The following is a 17,593-nucleotide window of genomic DNA, read 5'->3' on the forward strand; positions in this document are numbered from 1 at the left end:
TACAGCATAACCTCTGTTGTCTCAAGGACAACAGAGGTTATGCTGTAGCAAACCAGTCTGCTAAGGAGGACAATCTGACTTCAGTAAATGTTTGTGATTCATATCATGGGAACCCTGTCATACAGTAACAGTGTAAGTGCAACGATAACATTCCTGACAGCATGATGTACAAATGCCTTTAAAGGATTTTCTGCATCACCTATGTCATCCAAACAAAATAAAAACTGAGAATATTATTGGGATAAATTACTGACTGTCGCAAAAAATGGTAATGCTCGAAAATATATTAATCCAGAAAATGATAAGACATCTAATTGTGGTCTGATCACCCTCTCCTGATGGAGATTTCTGCTGAGTAGTTGCACTCCAACGTCTCCATGCTTCTCCAGGAAATATCACGCTTTTTCGGAAACTTTTCTTGTGCCAAATCTCAGTTAAAACATAGACCAAAGCCAGGGTTAGTTCAATAAGCCCTGCTACTGAGCAGGGTTGGTTCATGGAGTAAGTTGCAGAAGTAACTTAACTCAGGGTAACAGCTACCTGGCTTTCTGAAACCGAAAACTCAAGGTATGCACATACTTATCCCAGAACTCACTCAGAGTTCTCACTAACCCTGCTTTTTGAAACGGAGCCCAGATAGTTTCCATTTCTTTGTTGTTTTGGCCTAAAGTTCACCCTGAAGTGATTCTGCTCCTTCTTCGGTGTTAAAACAAAGTATTCACATCATTGTTAATAAAATCACTGTAAAACTGCACCAACTGTGTTGTGGCTGCTTGAGGTCTGACGAGAATGGATCATTTTTTCATGTTATGGTTTGGCCACCCCTACACAGATCAAAACACTAGAAGATGGAAATATGAGGATCCTTCACCAAACAGGCATACTTTGGAATCATAAAAGACATCTATGATATGGAGAAGGTTAATTTATACATTTAAAGATTTACAAATTACTGGACCAAATGGCATAATAGATTTTATACACAGGACTCTACATAATTTTGTTTTTTGCTAGTCTGTGCCATGTGCTAGTATTTGTTGGTTTATTTATGTTTAATGTTGAAAATTTTACAAAAAAATAAATAAACAAAATTTACAGGCATCTGCTTTAAGAAAAATATTTATTCACTAATTAGAACTTGACAACAAAAAAGGTATGCGGCACTCTAATTTCAGACAGAGAAATATACCGAATACGTTGAGTTGATAAAGACTGTAGCTGCTTCTTATGTAGTATCGCAGAGCAGAGCAACCCCACGCATGATCCAGTGATCTGGTGACAAGGCGGTTGGTAATACCACTGCTGTGATATAGTTTTGGTCTGTGCGTTTGGATTTCCTGTAGATTGGGCAAACGTAAAGCTTAGGATCAATGGGGGCAGTGGATCTGACTGCAAACATGTGGATAACAGGCATGCAGGTGAACAACACTTTGGGTCTGGCCTCTATAAGATGGATGTTCTTTATGTTCCAGCCAGCACCGTCCAGGTGCAAGCCGTAGACATAAACTCCCTCCTGTTAAGGAAAATAACAAAACAAAATGGGTTTAATGTTTAAAGTTTTTTCTTTGAATACACACCTGTTCTTATTGCTCCTGCGAGCTATGGTTCTCAGACAAAAAGAGGCGAGCAACTTACTGTTGGTGGGGCTTTAATTTTTTCGTTTGATTCTGTCAAAACTTTGTTGTTAATTGTGACCGTGTCCAGGGCCCATCCTTTGTTAGCCCTGGTCACTTCTTGCCTCATAGCCGTAAGAAAACCTGCAGGCATTAGAGAATGTTTGTTATAATGAGGGGTTTTTGAAGGACCAATATGCAGAGAAGGACTCCAGAAGCTCGAGGTTTGCAGGTTAGACGAGTCTTTAATGCTCATGGCACGAACAGACAGGGTAGTAAACATGCACACAAACACACATAAGGAAACACAAGGAACCAGCGGGGAACAAAGGAAACAAACGGGCTTAAATACATAAGTGAACAGCGGGGGAACCAATGACACACATGACCAGACAATCAGGGAAAACACAGAACAGGTGTGGGCTTGGGGAGCAGTGAAGCAGAAAACAAAGGACTAGACCAGGTAATTTAACAAAAACACAAGCAGGTAGGACAGTGTTTTCATAGGTCAACTCTGACAAGATGAACAGATTTATTTCTAGGGAATTTTCCTCTGTTCTTTCTTTTCCAAAGGTTTTTAGCACAACTTCACTGATTCCCAAGATGCATATAGAAGGTCAAAGATCTGGTGAGGTGAAGACTCCAACACTTAAAGTACTAGGAAGCAACCTTATTAACAGACTACGCCTTTCGGCTTGTGGCCTTCATGGGTGGTCCTGATGAAGGCCACAAGCAGAAACGCATTGGTCTCTTGATAAAAGTTGTTTCCTTGTACTTTATTGCTAGAGTCACCTCATCTTTTCTTGCTTTTGCCTGGCCTGCCCATAATCTGCAAGAATTAACTTATTTTTAATGACGACACTAACCACTTTACAGGAACTCTGGTGTAGAACTCCTTGGAAGCTCTCATAGGTATGGAAGCAAATGTGTCCCAATATTCAAATTAAAATGTATTAATAAAATGCTTTTTTATTTTCAAAATGAAGCTGCATTTTTTGACTCATAAATAAAATTAAAAATAAATCATTCAAACTGCATTTTCATTTTCTTCTCCAAGACTGCACAATTTGTAAATAAATTAAACTGATAAATAACGTTTAACATTTCATCTTCAAAAGATGTCTCAGCAAAAAGTGACCAAAATTCATTTTGAAATGTCAAATTTGAAAATTAAAATGTATAAACAGAAATGCTTTTTTATTTAAAGTCATAGCTGCATTTTTTGACTCATAAATGACATTGCTAATAGATCTTTCAAATTGTGTTTTCTTTTTTTTCTTCAAAACTGCTCATTGTGTGACACAACTAAAGAAATAACTAAGAGGGAAATGCTTTTTCGTCTTCATGCCCACGCCTGCAAAAAAGTGTTCCATAAATCAATTTGACTTTACTCCAATCGGCGCAGGAGAGTGATGTCAGTAGCAACTCTTCTTCTCCTGCCCCAGACCGCACCATTGCGTATCTTAGGGAGCGGTGTGCATTGCTCCCGAGACGAAAAAATGATTGTGTTCAGAGACAGTGGGAATCACCATGACCAAATCTGTACCAGAGCTGCTAAGGGAAGCCACAGCTGTCCTGGAAGGGTAGCAAAATCTAATAGTGGCCTTGTCCCAATACTCGCACTTCCCCCATTGTGCCCTCAATCCGCACGATTGGCGAAGTCCGCTTAGATGCGGAAGTATATTACCCACAATTCACTGCTGCAGATGACGTTCTGAGCAAAAACCAATGACAACCGTCAACGTAATCAGCCATCAAATCAGAATAATAACATCTGCGTAAACTTTAGATAGCAAGCCGACAAATATTATTTTTTTTACTGGTTTTCCAGGCTCAACATTGTAAGAAACCACTGGGTTCAGAGTGAGTCTGGGCAGTCAGTAGGTCAGAACACTGAAGTTACCTTTCAAACAAACACTGGCGCGGCGAGAATCTGGTGTATAAGCCTCTTTCGCTTCCTGCACTTTCTTCTCCTCAAAACAATACTTGTTGCAGTTTTAAAATATGTTGAACAGCACCGGTTCCCGCCCTTTTTGATGCTGCAATTACGGTGCAGAAGTGCAAGTCGATGACGCAACCCCTACTGTCCCAGTTCTCAAACATTGCACGCTTGTAACCTTCAACTTCATAGAGAAGCGTAAGGTGTAGTGTTGCTATTGGGACAGTGGAAACCGCAGTTTCAGTCATGCACGTCCAGACATGCAGTTCTAGACTGCTTGTTTTCCCTACTGAAATAATAATTTGACATTTTCCTTTTTTTTTAACAAATAAATATAAAGAATTTCCCTTTGGGAGTCGATAGGCTACTTCTGATTTCAATTTAGCTATTAAAGCTAATTAAAGCATTTATTGTAATAGTTTTGAGATTTTGTGCACCCCGATACCAAACAGTTTGAAAGTTTATTACACTAAACTACTAAATAGTCATAAATGCTTTATGCTTACACAGATATATGTATTATGTAATAATGTATACATAAAAACATGCACGTGCTTCAGCTGATAGCAGGAAAGTCAAGTCCTGAAAAATGTGAGAAATTCAGCAAACGATTTTAATAATACATGTATATACATCTATTACATGTAGCCACATCCACAGCTAATACAAGTCCTGATGAACTTTGTATTATAATAACATCATGACTTCATGAAATTCAAACATGACTTCCAACGTGTGTCCCTTGTTGGACTTCTTGTTTGCTGAATATTGGACCATTTGCACGTTGCTGGACGCCACTACGCCATTCCAACGTCATGGGTCATTTTGTACCGCAGGATAGTCTGTCCTACAAAACCCAGCGGCCACTGCAGCTGATATGACGAGGCCGTCCCAGGTCTGACGTCACAGGAGGCAATATAGGAAGGCGAACATTTGAAAGAAGCTGCTTTTCAGCTGGAGACCGGACCAGCAACTAAAGCGCATCACTTCTGGAGAAGAGTCCCAAGTGGATTTCATTTATTCTCCTTCGTTGGCCAACGAAATATTCATGAAAGAGGTTTCTGGAATGAGAAGGCCAGAAATTTCACTTTGCCGATTGAAGACGTGAGTTTAACACGTAACCAAAACCACGGAGTTTCAAGGAGACGCAAATTTCCCTCCTTGCTTGGTTCTAGTCGACTGCTGACGGTCAGATCATATTTTTCCTTTTTGCCAAGGAGGCCAAAGGACGAAGATTGACCGCTCTTCCCAAAGTTAACTGTGGACGCACATTAACTTCCAACTTTCCCCCTCCTCCTCTCTCCCTCTGCTCAGAAGGAAGACTTCAACAAAGTAAAACCCATCCTTTAATTTTATTTCTCTCTTAGAAATAGTCTGGGCAGGGTAGAGGAAATTTTAGTGCGATTAGAGTTGCCATTTAGAGTCTAATGTGTTCTGAATTGTATGTGCATGCCATTGTTTTGAAACTTGCTGGTACTTTCGGAGGCCGCCGTGTCTCGCAAGAGGGTCTTTACTGTGCAAACACCTGCCCGCAGGTGCGCTGTGAAACTGGACCGCTATAATAACCCTATTGTGAAAATCAACCATTTTCTTTGTCTTAAACTTCATGTTTTACTGGTTTGCTGCCAGAAGGGTTTATGATCCTTTGTGTGGGCTGAGTTTTGAAGCCCTTGTTTTGGAGTTTCTTGTGTGGCATTTGACAAATATGTGTTTGGTCAGAAATCTGTATTTCCTACATGGATATATGCTGTAGTGGTCTATGAGGACTTTTGAGGAGTTCTGCACTTTTGAAGCATACCATTTCCTGGCTAGAAAAAACTTTGCTATTTTTCTTTCTGGCTTGAGTAAAAGAAAACAAATCTCTGTGTTTGGAGTATGTATAGGCATTTAGTCTTGGGGGACTTATTCTATTAGGTATAATGCTCAAAACTTTAATGTAAAACAACATCGTTGTAATAAAACTCACCCTGTGGATTAAAAAAACCTGCAATCCAGAAGGTGTTTGGTCTTCCTTTATACACCCATTTTGTGAACTGCTCATTTCTGTCAACAAGATTAGCCATCCACAAGCCGGAAGTGGAAGAGTCCCAGGATATGTTCTTCCACAGACTTGGAACACGGGAAAAGAAAATATTGTCCAAGATATCACCGAGGTCCTGGGAAAAAAAGTACAGCTCCGCAGTTTCATAAAACCTTAACATATCATTAAAATCATATTTTGCAAATTAGTTTAAATGTAAAATATTTGCAATTGTACTTAAAAAAACATGTACTCTAATTAAATAATATTTTTGGATATTTGCCAGACAAGCAGTAACCTTACATCGTTCATGATTATGGTGCCATCTATAGCCAACTTCAGGTCAGTAAGACTAGTGCGCACAACAGAGATTATTCTCTGCATTCGATCCACTTCCTGGCGTAGGAAGATGTTCATCGGGTTTAGAGCTCCCATTTCCTGCAGCCTAGCTTTGACCTTCATGTACGAAAATAAACATTTTAAGTTTCATGGCTAAAAGAACTGGTGCATAAAAACATATATATTAAACCACAGGTGTGGAACAGGCTGCAGGGAGACTGAGGGGAATGTGTCTAATTAAACTAATGAACAGAGGGAAAGCAGGGACATGAGGAAGTGAGTAGAAAACAAGAGAACTAGACTAAATAACAAAACCAAGGGAAAAACAGAACTATAGAAAAATATAAACAAACACATGAAACACAAGAATCTAGAGAGTAACAGCTAACAGAGATAATCTAATGACCTGGATGAACAGAAAACAGCTGGCTGAGAAAAGTAAAAACACAAGCTCAAAACCCTAACACTGGCAGATCATGACAGACCTCATGGGGCACATAATCTGGGGGCAGTTTTTCCAACATGTGTTCTGCACTCTTGTAAACACTGGACTCCCGGGTCTCCCCTGATCCTTCTCCGCTTTCCTTTGGCTGAATATTTGTGATCGTGTCCAACACTTCAGCAGATGTGTTTTTCTGGTATCTATGACATATTTAAAATACAACAGAAATGTAACATCAGCTATAATGTCAGACTTCGGATTTATGTTCTTACCAGTTTTACTGCTTCATATAAATACAGCATCTTCTTACGTGATATCAGCATTAGAGTGCAGGCCCAATGCTTGGGGTGAATCAACTGTGGGCAAGCTCTGGATGTAATTCATGTAGTCATCAACTGTCTCGCAAACAGGAATTTTGTAGCCCGTATAGAAGCCAAACGATGGGTCTAACATCTTCTTACTGAACCACACCTGTAGTTTAAAGCATATAGTTATATATTGTGAAAATGTTACTATAATAGATTAAAAAACAAGATGTAAACTTAAAACAAGACTGGGATTAGTACACGAGCAAAACACTTTAACAGCCGTTTATCATAGTCATCTGTGACCCTTCCTCCATACTGCACTTCAGCAAGCATGTATCGCACGGTTACCCATGAAACATCCTGTGGAGGGGAAAAGCACAAACTTATGAATTAGGCAGAGAACTTTAGATATTTGCACCATCTTTGAAAAATACTTACCTGCTTGGGACCACAATCATCCAAGTGTTTTTCGACAAACTCAACACTTGCAGAAAAATCTGCTGAGTTGAACTCATAAGGTATGTTCCAACCCAAAGGTCCAAATTTGCGTCGTTCCTGACACAAGAATTGATTAACAACAAAAAACTGTAAATTACACCAATGCCTATGATGTCAGAAAATCACAGACTTAATTTAGTTTTCCAAAAGTCTTGGAAATTACAGATTTGTTTTTGGCCAATTTTTTTTAAATAAACCAATTGCAGTCAAAGTTGTACTGGAAAACTCTTGGGCTATCACATAAATGCTCTAAATGCAATGACAATGACAACTTAAAGTTTAACTAACAGACAAATAAAATACTTCAAAAATTTACTCCAAAGTATAAATTTTTTATTACTCTTTGGCGTCTTTAATAAGAACATGTTCAGAAAGTTCAGCTGACTTTATTAGATTGTTTCATATATAAAAACAGTTATTTATTTTATTCAGGTTATTTAAAAGCTACCAAAGGAGAGTTGGGTTTTGTCAGAGCCTCTTTTCTTGTTGTCTCTGGTCTGCATCTATTATCTACATCTGAATAAAAATATTTACTTTAACTATGTTATTAGAAAGATAATTACCTGTACAACAGTGTGCAGAAAGGCCACACTGTACAGTAAGGGCTTCCACATGGGCATGTTGCTCGCGTCCAGCTGGTTCTGTGAAATTCCTGCAAATGTTCGTTTCAAGCCAGCACGTATTCCCTGTGGCGGATCATTGGTAAACTTGATAGAAGCCTAGGGAGGAGAAAAGGAGAAAGATATTTGTGTTCCACAGTATTTGTAAAAGTTAGATCAGAATATAATACAATGTTTTACTCCGTGTTACCTGCAGAAGTGTAATAGAGAATCGAGTGTGTGGTTCTGTGGTGATCCACACTCTGAAAGTATCATGCATGCTCTCAGCTGTTGAAATTGTTTCAAGCAGTTCATCCATAAACTCTAAGCCCAGGTGACAATTCTGCAGAAGGACCCAGCCTCCCTGTACAACAAACACAGAGGCCACAGATGAGATTAAATGATCAGTAATCAAGTTAAAATTGTATTAAAATAGGTGTGTATTTTCCCATTTTTAATTATATTTCCATGTATTAATTTGAACTAAACTGTGACTCTTAAATCTCGTCTTTCCTTTTGTCAATCAGAGCAAAATAAGTAAATTTACCACTCAGACTAACGACAGACAAGAAATGTTTTTATTCCCAAGAAACACACCATCATAGTGTTTAATTGACTACAGACCTGTCACCGTGAGCGACTGGTGTTGAAGCACCTAAAGGACATCACAGGGCCCCTGCTGGACCCCATGCAGTTTGCTTACCGGGCAAACAGGTCGGGAGATGAGGTGCTTAACCTGGGACTACACTTCATCCAGCACCACATCAACCACCCAGAGATGTACGCCAGGTTCCTGTTTGTTGACTTCAGCTCGGACTTCAACACCATCAACCCAGACATCCTCCAACATAACCTCACGCAGCTTAAAGTGCTGCCTCCACCTGTCAGTGGATCACCTGCTTCCTGACTGACCACCACCACCAGCAGCAGCAGTAGGTGAGGCTGGGGAGCATCTTCTGCACCAGAATGAGAGACAGGGAGGAGGTGGATCGATCAGAACCACCTAGAAATTAACCCACTCAAGACAGTGGAGATGATTGTGGATTTCCACACTGCCTTCCCTCACCCTCCTCAATGACATTGTGTCAACACTGGACTACTTCAGGTTCCTAGGAACCACCTTTTCGCAGATAGTCCTTACACATAGACACTGTTCCAAAAAAGGCCCAGCAGAGACTGTACTTCCTGCGGCAAACGATAAAATCAAATTCCATACTTTCTCAAACTTGTCAAGACTGTAGGAACCCTGAGAACAAAACCTTCATGACTCACATTAACTAGAAGCAGGTGGACATCAATTTCTATTAGCCGATCATTAAATGACATACATAAATATACCATATAAAAACTCCAACTGCTGCCTGTTTTCATGCTCTCAATGAATTATGCCAGACAAAAAAACACTGTGAAAAATAGTAGACGAATAGTTATATTATTTTAGTTTTAACTTTACACTCATAACAAAACACAAATAAATTTCCTCCTGTTTAAATAGTGAAAGCTACTGTACACTGGCTCAGTTTAATTCTATGTTGCTCTCAAAAATCATAATAATCCTGCCTTCGGTCTCAGACTAGTTTGTAATTCTAGACATGAAGTGGTGCTTTACAACAACACTCACTGGCAATTATATACAGGTCCTTCTCAAAATATAAGCATATTGTGATAAAGTTCATTATTTTCTATAATGTCATGATGAAAATTTAACATTCATATATTTTAGATTCATTGCACACTAACTGAAATATTTCAGGTCTTTTATTGTCTTAATACGGATGATTGTGGCATACAGCTCATGAAAACCCAAAATTCCTATCTCACAAAATTAGCATATTTCATCCGACCAATAAAAGAAAAGTGTTTTTAATACAAAAAACGTCAACCTTCAAATAATCATGTACAGTTATGCACTCAATACTTGGTCGGGAATCCTTTTGCAGAAATGACTGCTTCAATGCGGCGTGGCATGGAGGCAATCAGCCTGTGGCACTGCTGAGGTCTTATGGAGGCCCAGGATGCTTCGATAGCGGCCTTTAGCTCATCCAGAGTGTTGGGTCTTGAGTCTCTCAACGTTCTCTTCACAATATCCCACAGATTCTCTATGGGGTTCAGGTCAGGAGAGTTGGCAGGCCAATTGAGCACAGTGATACCATGGTCAGTAAACCATTTACCAGTGGTTTTGGCACTGTGAGCAGGTGCCAGGTCGTGCTGAAAAATGAAATCTTCATCTCCATAAAGCTTTTCAGCAGATGGAAGCATGAAGTGCTCCAAAATCTCCTGATAGCTAGCTGCATTGACCCTGCCCTTGATAAACACAGTGGACCAACACCAGCAGCTGACACGGCACCCCTGACCATCACTGACTGTGGGTACTTGACACTGGACTTCTGGCATTTTGGCATTTCCTTCTCCCCAGTCTTCCTCCAGACTCTGGCACCTTGATTTCAGAATGACATGCAGAATTTGCTTTCATCCGAAAAAAGTACTTTGGACCACTGAGCAACAGTCCAGTGCTGCTTCTCTGTAGCCCAGGTCAGGCGCTTCTGCCGCTGTTTCTGGTTCAAAAGAGGCTTGACCTGGGGAATGCGGCACCTGTAGCCCATTTCCTGCACACGCCTGTGCATCGTGGCTCTGAATGTTTCTACTCCAGACTCAGTCCACTGCTTCCGCAGGTCCCCCAAGGTCTGGAATCGGCCCTTCTCCACAATCTTCCTCAGGGTCCGGTCACCTCTTCTCGTTGTGCAGCGTTTTCTGCCACACTTTTTCCTTCCCACAGACTTCCCACTGAGGTGCCTTGATACAGCACTCTGGGAACAGCCTATTCGTTCAGAAATTTCTTTCTGTGTCTTACCCTCTTGCTTGAGGGTGTCAATAGTGGCCTTCTGGACAGCAGTCAGGTCGGCAGTCTTACCCATGATTGAGGTTTTGAGTGATGAACCAGGCTGGGAGTTTTAAAGGCCTCAGGAATCTTTTGCAGGTGTTTAGAGTTAACTCGTTGATTCAGATGATTAGGTTCATAGCTCGTTTAGAGACCCTTTTAATGATATGCTAATTTTGTGAGATAGGAATTTTGGGTTTTCATGAGCTGTATGCCAAAATCATCCGTATTAAGACAATAAAAGACCTGAAATATTTCAGTTAGTGTGCAATGAATCTAAAATATATGAATGTTAAATTTTCATCATGACATTATGGAAAATAATGAACTTTATCACAATATGCTAATATTTTGAGAAGGACCTGTATTGTCTGTATACCAACTCTGTAACCGCCTGGGTCAGTAAGAGGGACTGAAGACACATCTTAGATTCTGTAAATACCTCTGCCATTGATGTCTTAAGAAGTTTCCTTGCATGAACCTCTTGTCCTTGTCCCATTGATATTGCTCTGCACTCTATAAAACCCAAAATGTAGATGGATTAAATCAATCAGACATTATTTACATAGCATTTTTCTTTACAGTGCGTAATTTCTTATATCACATACAAAGAGATACATTTGTACATTGAGAAACTTTCTTAAACTGTTGGACTATTTGCTTACACAGTTGATCACAAAGTGGTGAACCTTGCCCCATCCTTGCTTGAGAACCACTGAGCCTTTCAGGGATATTTCTTTAGACCCAATCATGACACTCAATGTTTCCAATTAACTTGTTCAATTGTGGAATGTCCTAAACAGGTGTGTTTTGAGCATTCCTAAACTATACCCAGTCTTTTGTTGTTCTTGTCCCAGCTTTTTTGGAACGTGTTGCAAGCATCAAATTCAAAATAAGTGAATATTTGCAAAAAAACATTAAAGTTTATCAGTTTGAACATTAAATGTCTTTGTCGTGTATTCAGTTGCATATAGGTTGAACAGGATTGCAAATCATTGCATTGTGTTTTCATTTATGTTTTACACATTGTCCCAACTTCATTCGAAATTGGGTTTTAAGCAGGACTGCCAGCATTGCATGTTTCTGTGCAGATAAGGAATCTAGGAAGCATCTGCTAGACTGGATAGTAATGTAGTAGTATATACAAAAATAGCATCGGTATTGCCATTGTTAAAACCTGCAGATGTCAGAAGTCTGCAGATATGACTAAATGTGTTAGGATGTGTGTTTATGCATCAAGAAAGCACTTCCTGTGAACACTCATAGGAGCTATGCTCTGTGTTACATATAGGCACTGCAATGAAAGTAATGACCAGTCATTCTGCAACATTGAAGGTGAAGCCTCTTGCTGCCTTACAAATGCATGATTAGGCCATTTTCCATTGCAGGGACTTTCAGTCATTACCTGGGCTTTTAAAAGCCCTCTGTGTGTTTCAACACAATTTTACCTGTGTAATACTATCTATTTTCGGGGTCCACACTTTGCCAGATAAGGTCCTGGTCTGGGGGTGAGACTATCAGACTATGCTAGGATTGTTGAGGGGCGGGCTTATGGGCTGAGCAACGATGATTGATAGAACCTTTCTTCCAGTGTTTTGACTACCGCTCACCCGCCATATTTGAGACCTGCGTGTTGTTGTTTTCTACTTTATAAGATTCATATTTAATCAGAATCAGAAAAGCTTTATTGCCAAGTACGTTTTTGGACATACAAGGAATTTGTTTTGGTGTGTACTTTTTGTGATTGGGAATGGACCAAAATAAGATAACATAGGGTCAGGCTCTTTTGAGCGTTTTTGCTGATGAAGACGTTCATGGAATGATGTGCATGCCAAAACTGGCACAAATTCTTTTAAATTACGGCCACCTACTGGACTAAAGATGTAGTGCAGTTTTATTCACAACTTCCCCGTTTGTCATAAGGCTGATTTAAATACATTTTCCACTGCCTTTCAAAACAATAGAAACAAACATAAAAAAATCCCAGGTATTTAAATCTCCAGAGTTTCGGTGGAAAGGGGGCTATTATTAAAATTAGACATTAACCTGCCAATTGCCATTATACAAAAAGTTTCAAGTCAGAGCCCGAATAAATGTCAGTATTAGACAGTCGCTTAACAAAAAAAAACTAATAAAAAACTAATGTGGAAGTCACAAAAAAAGAAAGAAAAACTAGTTGTGATTCGATACTGGGGAAAACCTGTGATCCATGATAATACAATAGCAACATCTGGTCCCTAGAGTACTGATTTGCAGCCTACTTAAAGGTAACAGGATTTTTGCCTGAAGCTGGGAAAACTGCAGGATGTTAGGCAGCCTTATCAAGAACAAAGAAAAGTGTCAGCAGTTCTTTAGTGTAAACATAGTCAAAATAATCATATTTAAAGATAATGCTAGAAGCTAAAAATATTCAAATCTAGATATCTATATCTAGAGGAGGACCCACCAAGTTGGAGCTTCTTGGCAAGAGCTTCGATTTGATCAGTGGGATCAGAACCCATGGAAAGGAAGCAAATTAGGGGGGTGCGAGAGTCGCTTTCATTCCATGTGCCATAAAGATTCAAGATCACAGGTTCTGCAAATCTGGAGCCCATGGAGTCTTCTACATACTTCATGGCTTGAGACAAGGTACGCTCAGGGCACCAACACCTGCAAAATGAAACGTGATTAATGTTCTATGTTTTCTTTCATGTTTGAATGCATCTAAAAGAGGTCAGCCACAAAATCCAACCTTATCAGCAGTAGTTTATGAAAGACATCAATAGAGTTGTATCCATCAGGAATGACACCTTCCTCTGGGGCATCAAGATTAAGCCATGCCTTCCAGTTTTTCTTATTTTGGGACACCTACAAAATGCTTCATCATCAGCACTGATACAGTACGACTGACAAAAGATTTAGATCTACAGTCTATGGAACTTACCTGGTTTAGGATATTGGCAAACTGTGGCAGGTTGCTGAGTTCCACCACGTTTAGCCACACCACATCATCCAACCAGTCACATGACTTTTCAGGACTGGTATTCAAGTCCAGAGCTGCACCACCTATATGTGTATCCAAAGATATTATTTTATTACAGCATACCAAAACAAACAAAACAACTTTTTACAGGTAATGACTCATCATACCTTTAGTCAGTATCTGAAATTTGTTGTTTTCAATTTTGTTATTCTGTAAGTCAATCTTAAGGGCCAGCAGGAGCGTGAACACAAACTTGTGGTTTTCATACAGGCCTCTGACTGTGTATCTGAACACCTCGAATGTCAAATATTCAATGATATTTGCAATTCGATTCTTGGTTTTAGAGGACTTTTCAGATCTGCAAAGACATATTCCGAGAAAGTTTGACATTCGGATGTATGATTTCTAAGAGCATGTATCATATGCATAAGGTTAACTGTGCAAATGCATGGCAGTTAAAATAAGCATTATCCAGAAAAAACAGTCTTGGTGAAAGCATACCTTTCGAGGGAAAGATCAAACACTTTCAGGAACTGACCCAGAGAGGTCTGGTACATGACATTGACCATGCTCATTTCTGTGATGAGGAAGTAAAGAATGCTGCCTCGAGAGGCAACGGGGCGATAATCTGATTGAGCTAAATTTATTTTTGCCTCAGCTTCTGCTGCCACACTGAGCTTTTCACGAACTTTAGCAGCAGTTTGCTTAGTTGTGTGCAGAATGCCAATCATGGACTCGTCATCAACTAGGGAACCTTTAATCATAAAGGCAGAAACAATTAATAAGGAATGACTCAAAACTCTTTAGAGGAGTTTACACCAATAATTGTTAGACCTTTAGTGGAGCTGAGTTTGTAGAGCAGGTTGTCTTCTAGGTCCTGCATCTTTCTCTTATTGGCAGTTACATCCTCCATTAACTTCAACCTTTCTGCTTCTAGTTCCTGTTGAAAAACAGAAAATACAACCAAAGGCCAGTGAGTGTTATAACAATTTCCTAATAAAAGTGTAAAAAGTAATGTTTCTTGAATAGGACATATTTTAAGACTCAATAAAATTCAAATAAGCTGAACATCCGCTGACTTGTTTCTCCTTGAGGATGACACGACCAAGCAGCTGGTTCTCCAGAGCCTTTATGTTAACTGTGAAATCGATGATGGACGTCCTGGCACTGACCTCCGGGGTGTATGCTGGATTAGGCAATTTGGTAGTTATATAAAGCTGGAAGCCATTCATTACATTTATCTCTCTGTCTCCAACTTTAACCTTAAACAACACAGATCACAGAAGTTAAGAGTGTAAACGTTTTAAGGTTTTACAAGTTAATTCACTAAGTCATAATAGCTGAGTACCTTATAACTGGTCCCAGATTTAATGAAGTTTTTCTCAAGCACATTATCCAAGGCGGGGTCAAGCTCTTCAAATATATCTGCAATAAGCAGTGGTCGCCCCAAAGAAAGACAATCTTCCAAATGAGTACGGAAGAACTTGTGGTTGAGTGATGTGACCTGGGCAACAGATCAGAGTTTCCCTTATCTGGGTGACCAAAACAACTCATCATGGAAAAAAAATCTAAATTTAATTTGATTTGGCTGTATACTTGTAGTTGGTTAGCTGCTTCTTTTTTTTTAATCCATGCCCTTCCTTGTGTCTGTGGATCGATGAGGAGGGGATATCTTGTTGCTTTGGTGACAACGATGCCATTCTGAACGGACAAGTCATCTCCTGGGAGTCCCTGAAGGTTCCACTCACTTATCTTAAACATGAACAGGAAGGTTTAAGTGGATTTTATCTGTATCTTGTAGATCTGCGTTGAAGTAAAATTAAACAGACGCATGCTATCCTTACAGTGGGAGGGTCCACCAGGGCAGAGATAATGCTGAGGTTGTCTGTGAAAGGGATTTTGTGGGTCAGAAGCTCTCCCTGCCATTCCTTCAGCAACTTGTCTCGATAAGTTTGATTGAATGGCCCACAGTATGAAAGGAAGCCAGTAAGCTGGAGCACATCACCCACAAGCCTAAGAAAGGAAAAGGTTTATTTCTTACTTATTCAATCAATATTTTTTAAAGAAGAAACCTGTTTAGCTGAAATTGCAGTGTATACTGCCAAATTACCCTTGAGATAATAGACTTCACATTGAAAAGCACATTTTTTTTATTTGTAACCCACCTGTTTATTTGAGATTTAAACTCTTTGCTCTGCTCTGTCCAGCGAATCTTCTCTCCACTAAGTCCATCTATTAATGTAGATGCAGCCTGCATTTTATTTCTACACATTTCTGCATCATCCAACAAGTCCTGAGCATAAAACAGTAATTGTCAACATTTTCTACATTACAATAAATAGACAGTATTGAGACCTTTTTTTCTGAAGGACAAGTTATACCTGTTTCTCTTTCATGGCAGCATCACATTTAGCCTTGACCTGGTCAAACTCTGCTTGCTTTTCAGCCAGCTGGGCCTCAGCCTGTCCTAGCTCATTATTAGCCAAGTTCAGACGGCTTTCTTGAATGGCCAGGTTGGCCTAGACAGAAATAACAACAGAACTTAAAAATAAAAGCAGACTTAGGCCATACCTGAATGATTTTGTCAATATTTATATTTGTCTGCAAATAAGTCTATTTTTAATACACAACATAGCACAAACACACTATGTATGCCGTCTGAACTGTTAAACACTTTTTCATATTACAGCCTCAAACTTCAATGTGAAACTACTACCAAAAACAAGAGAAGTCTAGTGGCCTTCTGGTTAAGCACTTAGGATTTAATGTATTTTATTGGAATTTTATGTGATAGTCCTTCACTTAGTAGTTGTCAGTTGAGAGAAAAATGACATAAAACATGAAAGCCCTGTATCATTTACCTTACACTTCACAATTATGTACTACTTTGAGTTGGTCTTTCACATAAGATCTTAAAACAAATTCATGTTTGTGGTTCCAATGTAAACAAAATGTGAAAAACTTCAAAGGGTATAAAACTCCTACATCCCCACCCTAATACCCATGTAAAAAAAGAACAAAAAGCATAAAAAATATGTATATAAAAACATACCTTGAGTGGTAAAACTTCCTTGTTAATGGAAAAGAATGAGGCCATAGCACATGTCCATGCTAGGAGACCAGCGACATTACCGCACGCTTTCATGGCATTTTCCATTGTATAATCCTCCATTTCAAAGTATGGCTGGAGCAGCTCGACTGTTTCATTATTAATTTGGTCCTTGGGAAAATTCTGAAGGGATGTTAAGAACCCAGGACTGCTCAGGAGCTAAAGAGCAGATAAAAAAAATAAAATCACATTTGGAGAGATAAACAATTCACAATGCAATTTTTCCTTTATTTTTTTATATAGCCTTTTTAAACACCCAACCAGACAATCAAAGCGCTTTAAAGTAAAGTAATAAAAATCATTCAAAAACAGATAAAACAAATAAAACACAGTAAATAATAAATAAAAATTAGATATCTAGTACAAAATGTCACAGTACTACCGAGTATTAAAAACCTTTCTAAATAAAAAGGCCTTAAGTTTGGATTTAAATAGGGCCAGGTCAGTGATTGAGTGTAGATCCAGAGGGAGTTGGTTCCAGAGTCTGGATGTCACAACTGAAAAGGCCAGATCACCCCAATGTTTATATTTAGTTCTTGGAACATTCAAGAAGACGATCTGGGACGATCTACCACGCACACAGAACCCTCCACTCAAGTAAGAAATGTAGGATCAGGCCCAACCATTAAGAGCTTTAAAAACCATCAAAAAACAATAAAGGTTTAAAATATATTCTAAAACGGACAGGCCAGTGGACAAAGGATAAAACGAGGGTGATGCTTGACTTGACTGCTAAATCTGCTACTTTGTGGAATTTAAAATGCTTGTCAAAAAACACACACACCGAATAAAATGTGTTTGGGTTCATTTAAAACTGAACATTTGTTGGATTTTTTAATGCAGTGTTGGGGCCATCCATTTTGGTCGCACATTGCGACACATGCAG

At 39.2% G+C, this 17,593-nt stretch overlaps 1 protein-coding gene across 3 annotated transcripts in view; it reads right to left on the reverse strand.

Moving 5' to 3' along the window:
• Positions 1–1,103: 1,103 nt before the first annotated feature.
• The window catches only part of LOC124874372 (dynein axonemal heavy chain 8-like), a 71,021-nt gene continuing 54,531 nt past the window's right edge, over positions 1,104–17,593 (reverse strand). For 2 of the 3 annotated variants that reach the window (XM_047375713.1, XM_047375712.1), the window contains 24 exons: positions 16,651–16,866; positions 15,980–16,117; positions 15,764–15,891; positions 15,443–15,611; positions 15,195–15,350; positions 14,947–15,102; positions 14,678–14,860; positions 14,433–14,538; positions 14,100–14,352; positions 13,766–13,956; positions 13,560–13,681; positions 13,368–13,483; positions 13,083–13,285; positions 11,079–11,152; positions 7,970–8,122; positions 7,723–7,878; positions 7,100–7,216; positions 6,920–7,021; positions 6,664–6,824; positions 6,397–6,553; positions 5,876–6,028; positions 5,519–5,708; positions 1,636–1,757; positions 1,104–1,513 (listed from right to left, as the gene is read on the reverse strand). In XM_047375713.1, the coding sequence (XP_047231669.1) occupies positions 1,226–1,513; positions 1,636–1,757; positions 5,519–5,708; positions 5,876–6,028; positions 6,397–6,553; positions 6,664–6,824; positions 6,920–7,021; positions 7,100–7,216; positions 7,723–7,878; positions 7,970–8,122; positions 11,079–11,152; positions 13,083–13,285; positions 13,368–13,483; positions 13,560–13,681; positions 13,766–13,956; positions 14,100–14,352; positions 14,433–14,538; positions 14,678–14,860; positions 14,947–15,102; positions 15,195–15,350; positions 15,443–15,611; positions 15,764–15,891; positions 15,980–16,117; positions 16,651–16,866 (3,810 nt within the window). In that variant the 3' untranslated portion in view covers positions 1,104–1,225. Of the gene's footprint in view, positions 1,514–1,635; positions 1,758–5,518; positions 5,709–5,875; positions 6,029–6,396; positions 6,554–6,663; positions 6,825–6,919; positions 7,022–7,099; positions 7,217–7,722; positions 7,879–7,969; positions 8,123–11,078; positions 11,153–13,082; positions 13,286–13,367; positions 13,494–13,559; positions 13,682–13,765; positions 13,957–14,099; positions 14,353–14,432; positions 14,539–14,677; positions 14,861–14,946; positions 15,103–15,194; positions 15,351–15,442; positions 15,612–15,763; positions 15,892–15,979; positions 16,118–16,650; positions 16,867–17,593 lie in introns of those variants that run through there. The other variant, XR_007039784.1, reaches the window with a different exon arrangement.

This window comes from Girardinichthys multiradiatus, chromosome 9 (assembly GCF_021462225.1).
Source record: "Girardinichthys multiradiatus isolate DD_20200921_A chromosome 9, DD_fGirMul_XY1, whole genome shotgun sequence".
Classification (NCBI taxonomy): Eukaryota; Metazoa; Chordata; class Actinopteri; order Cyprinodontiformes; family Goodeidae; genus Girardinichthys; species Girardinichthys multiradiatus.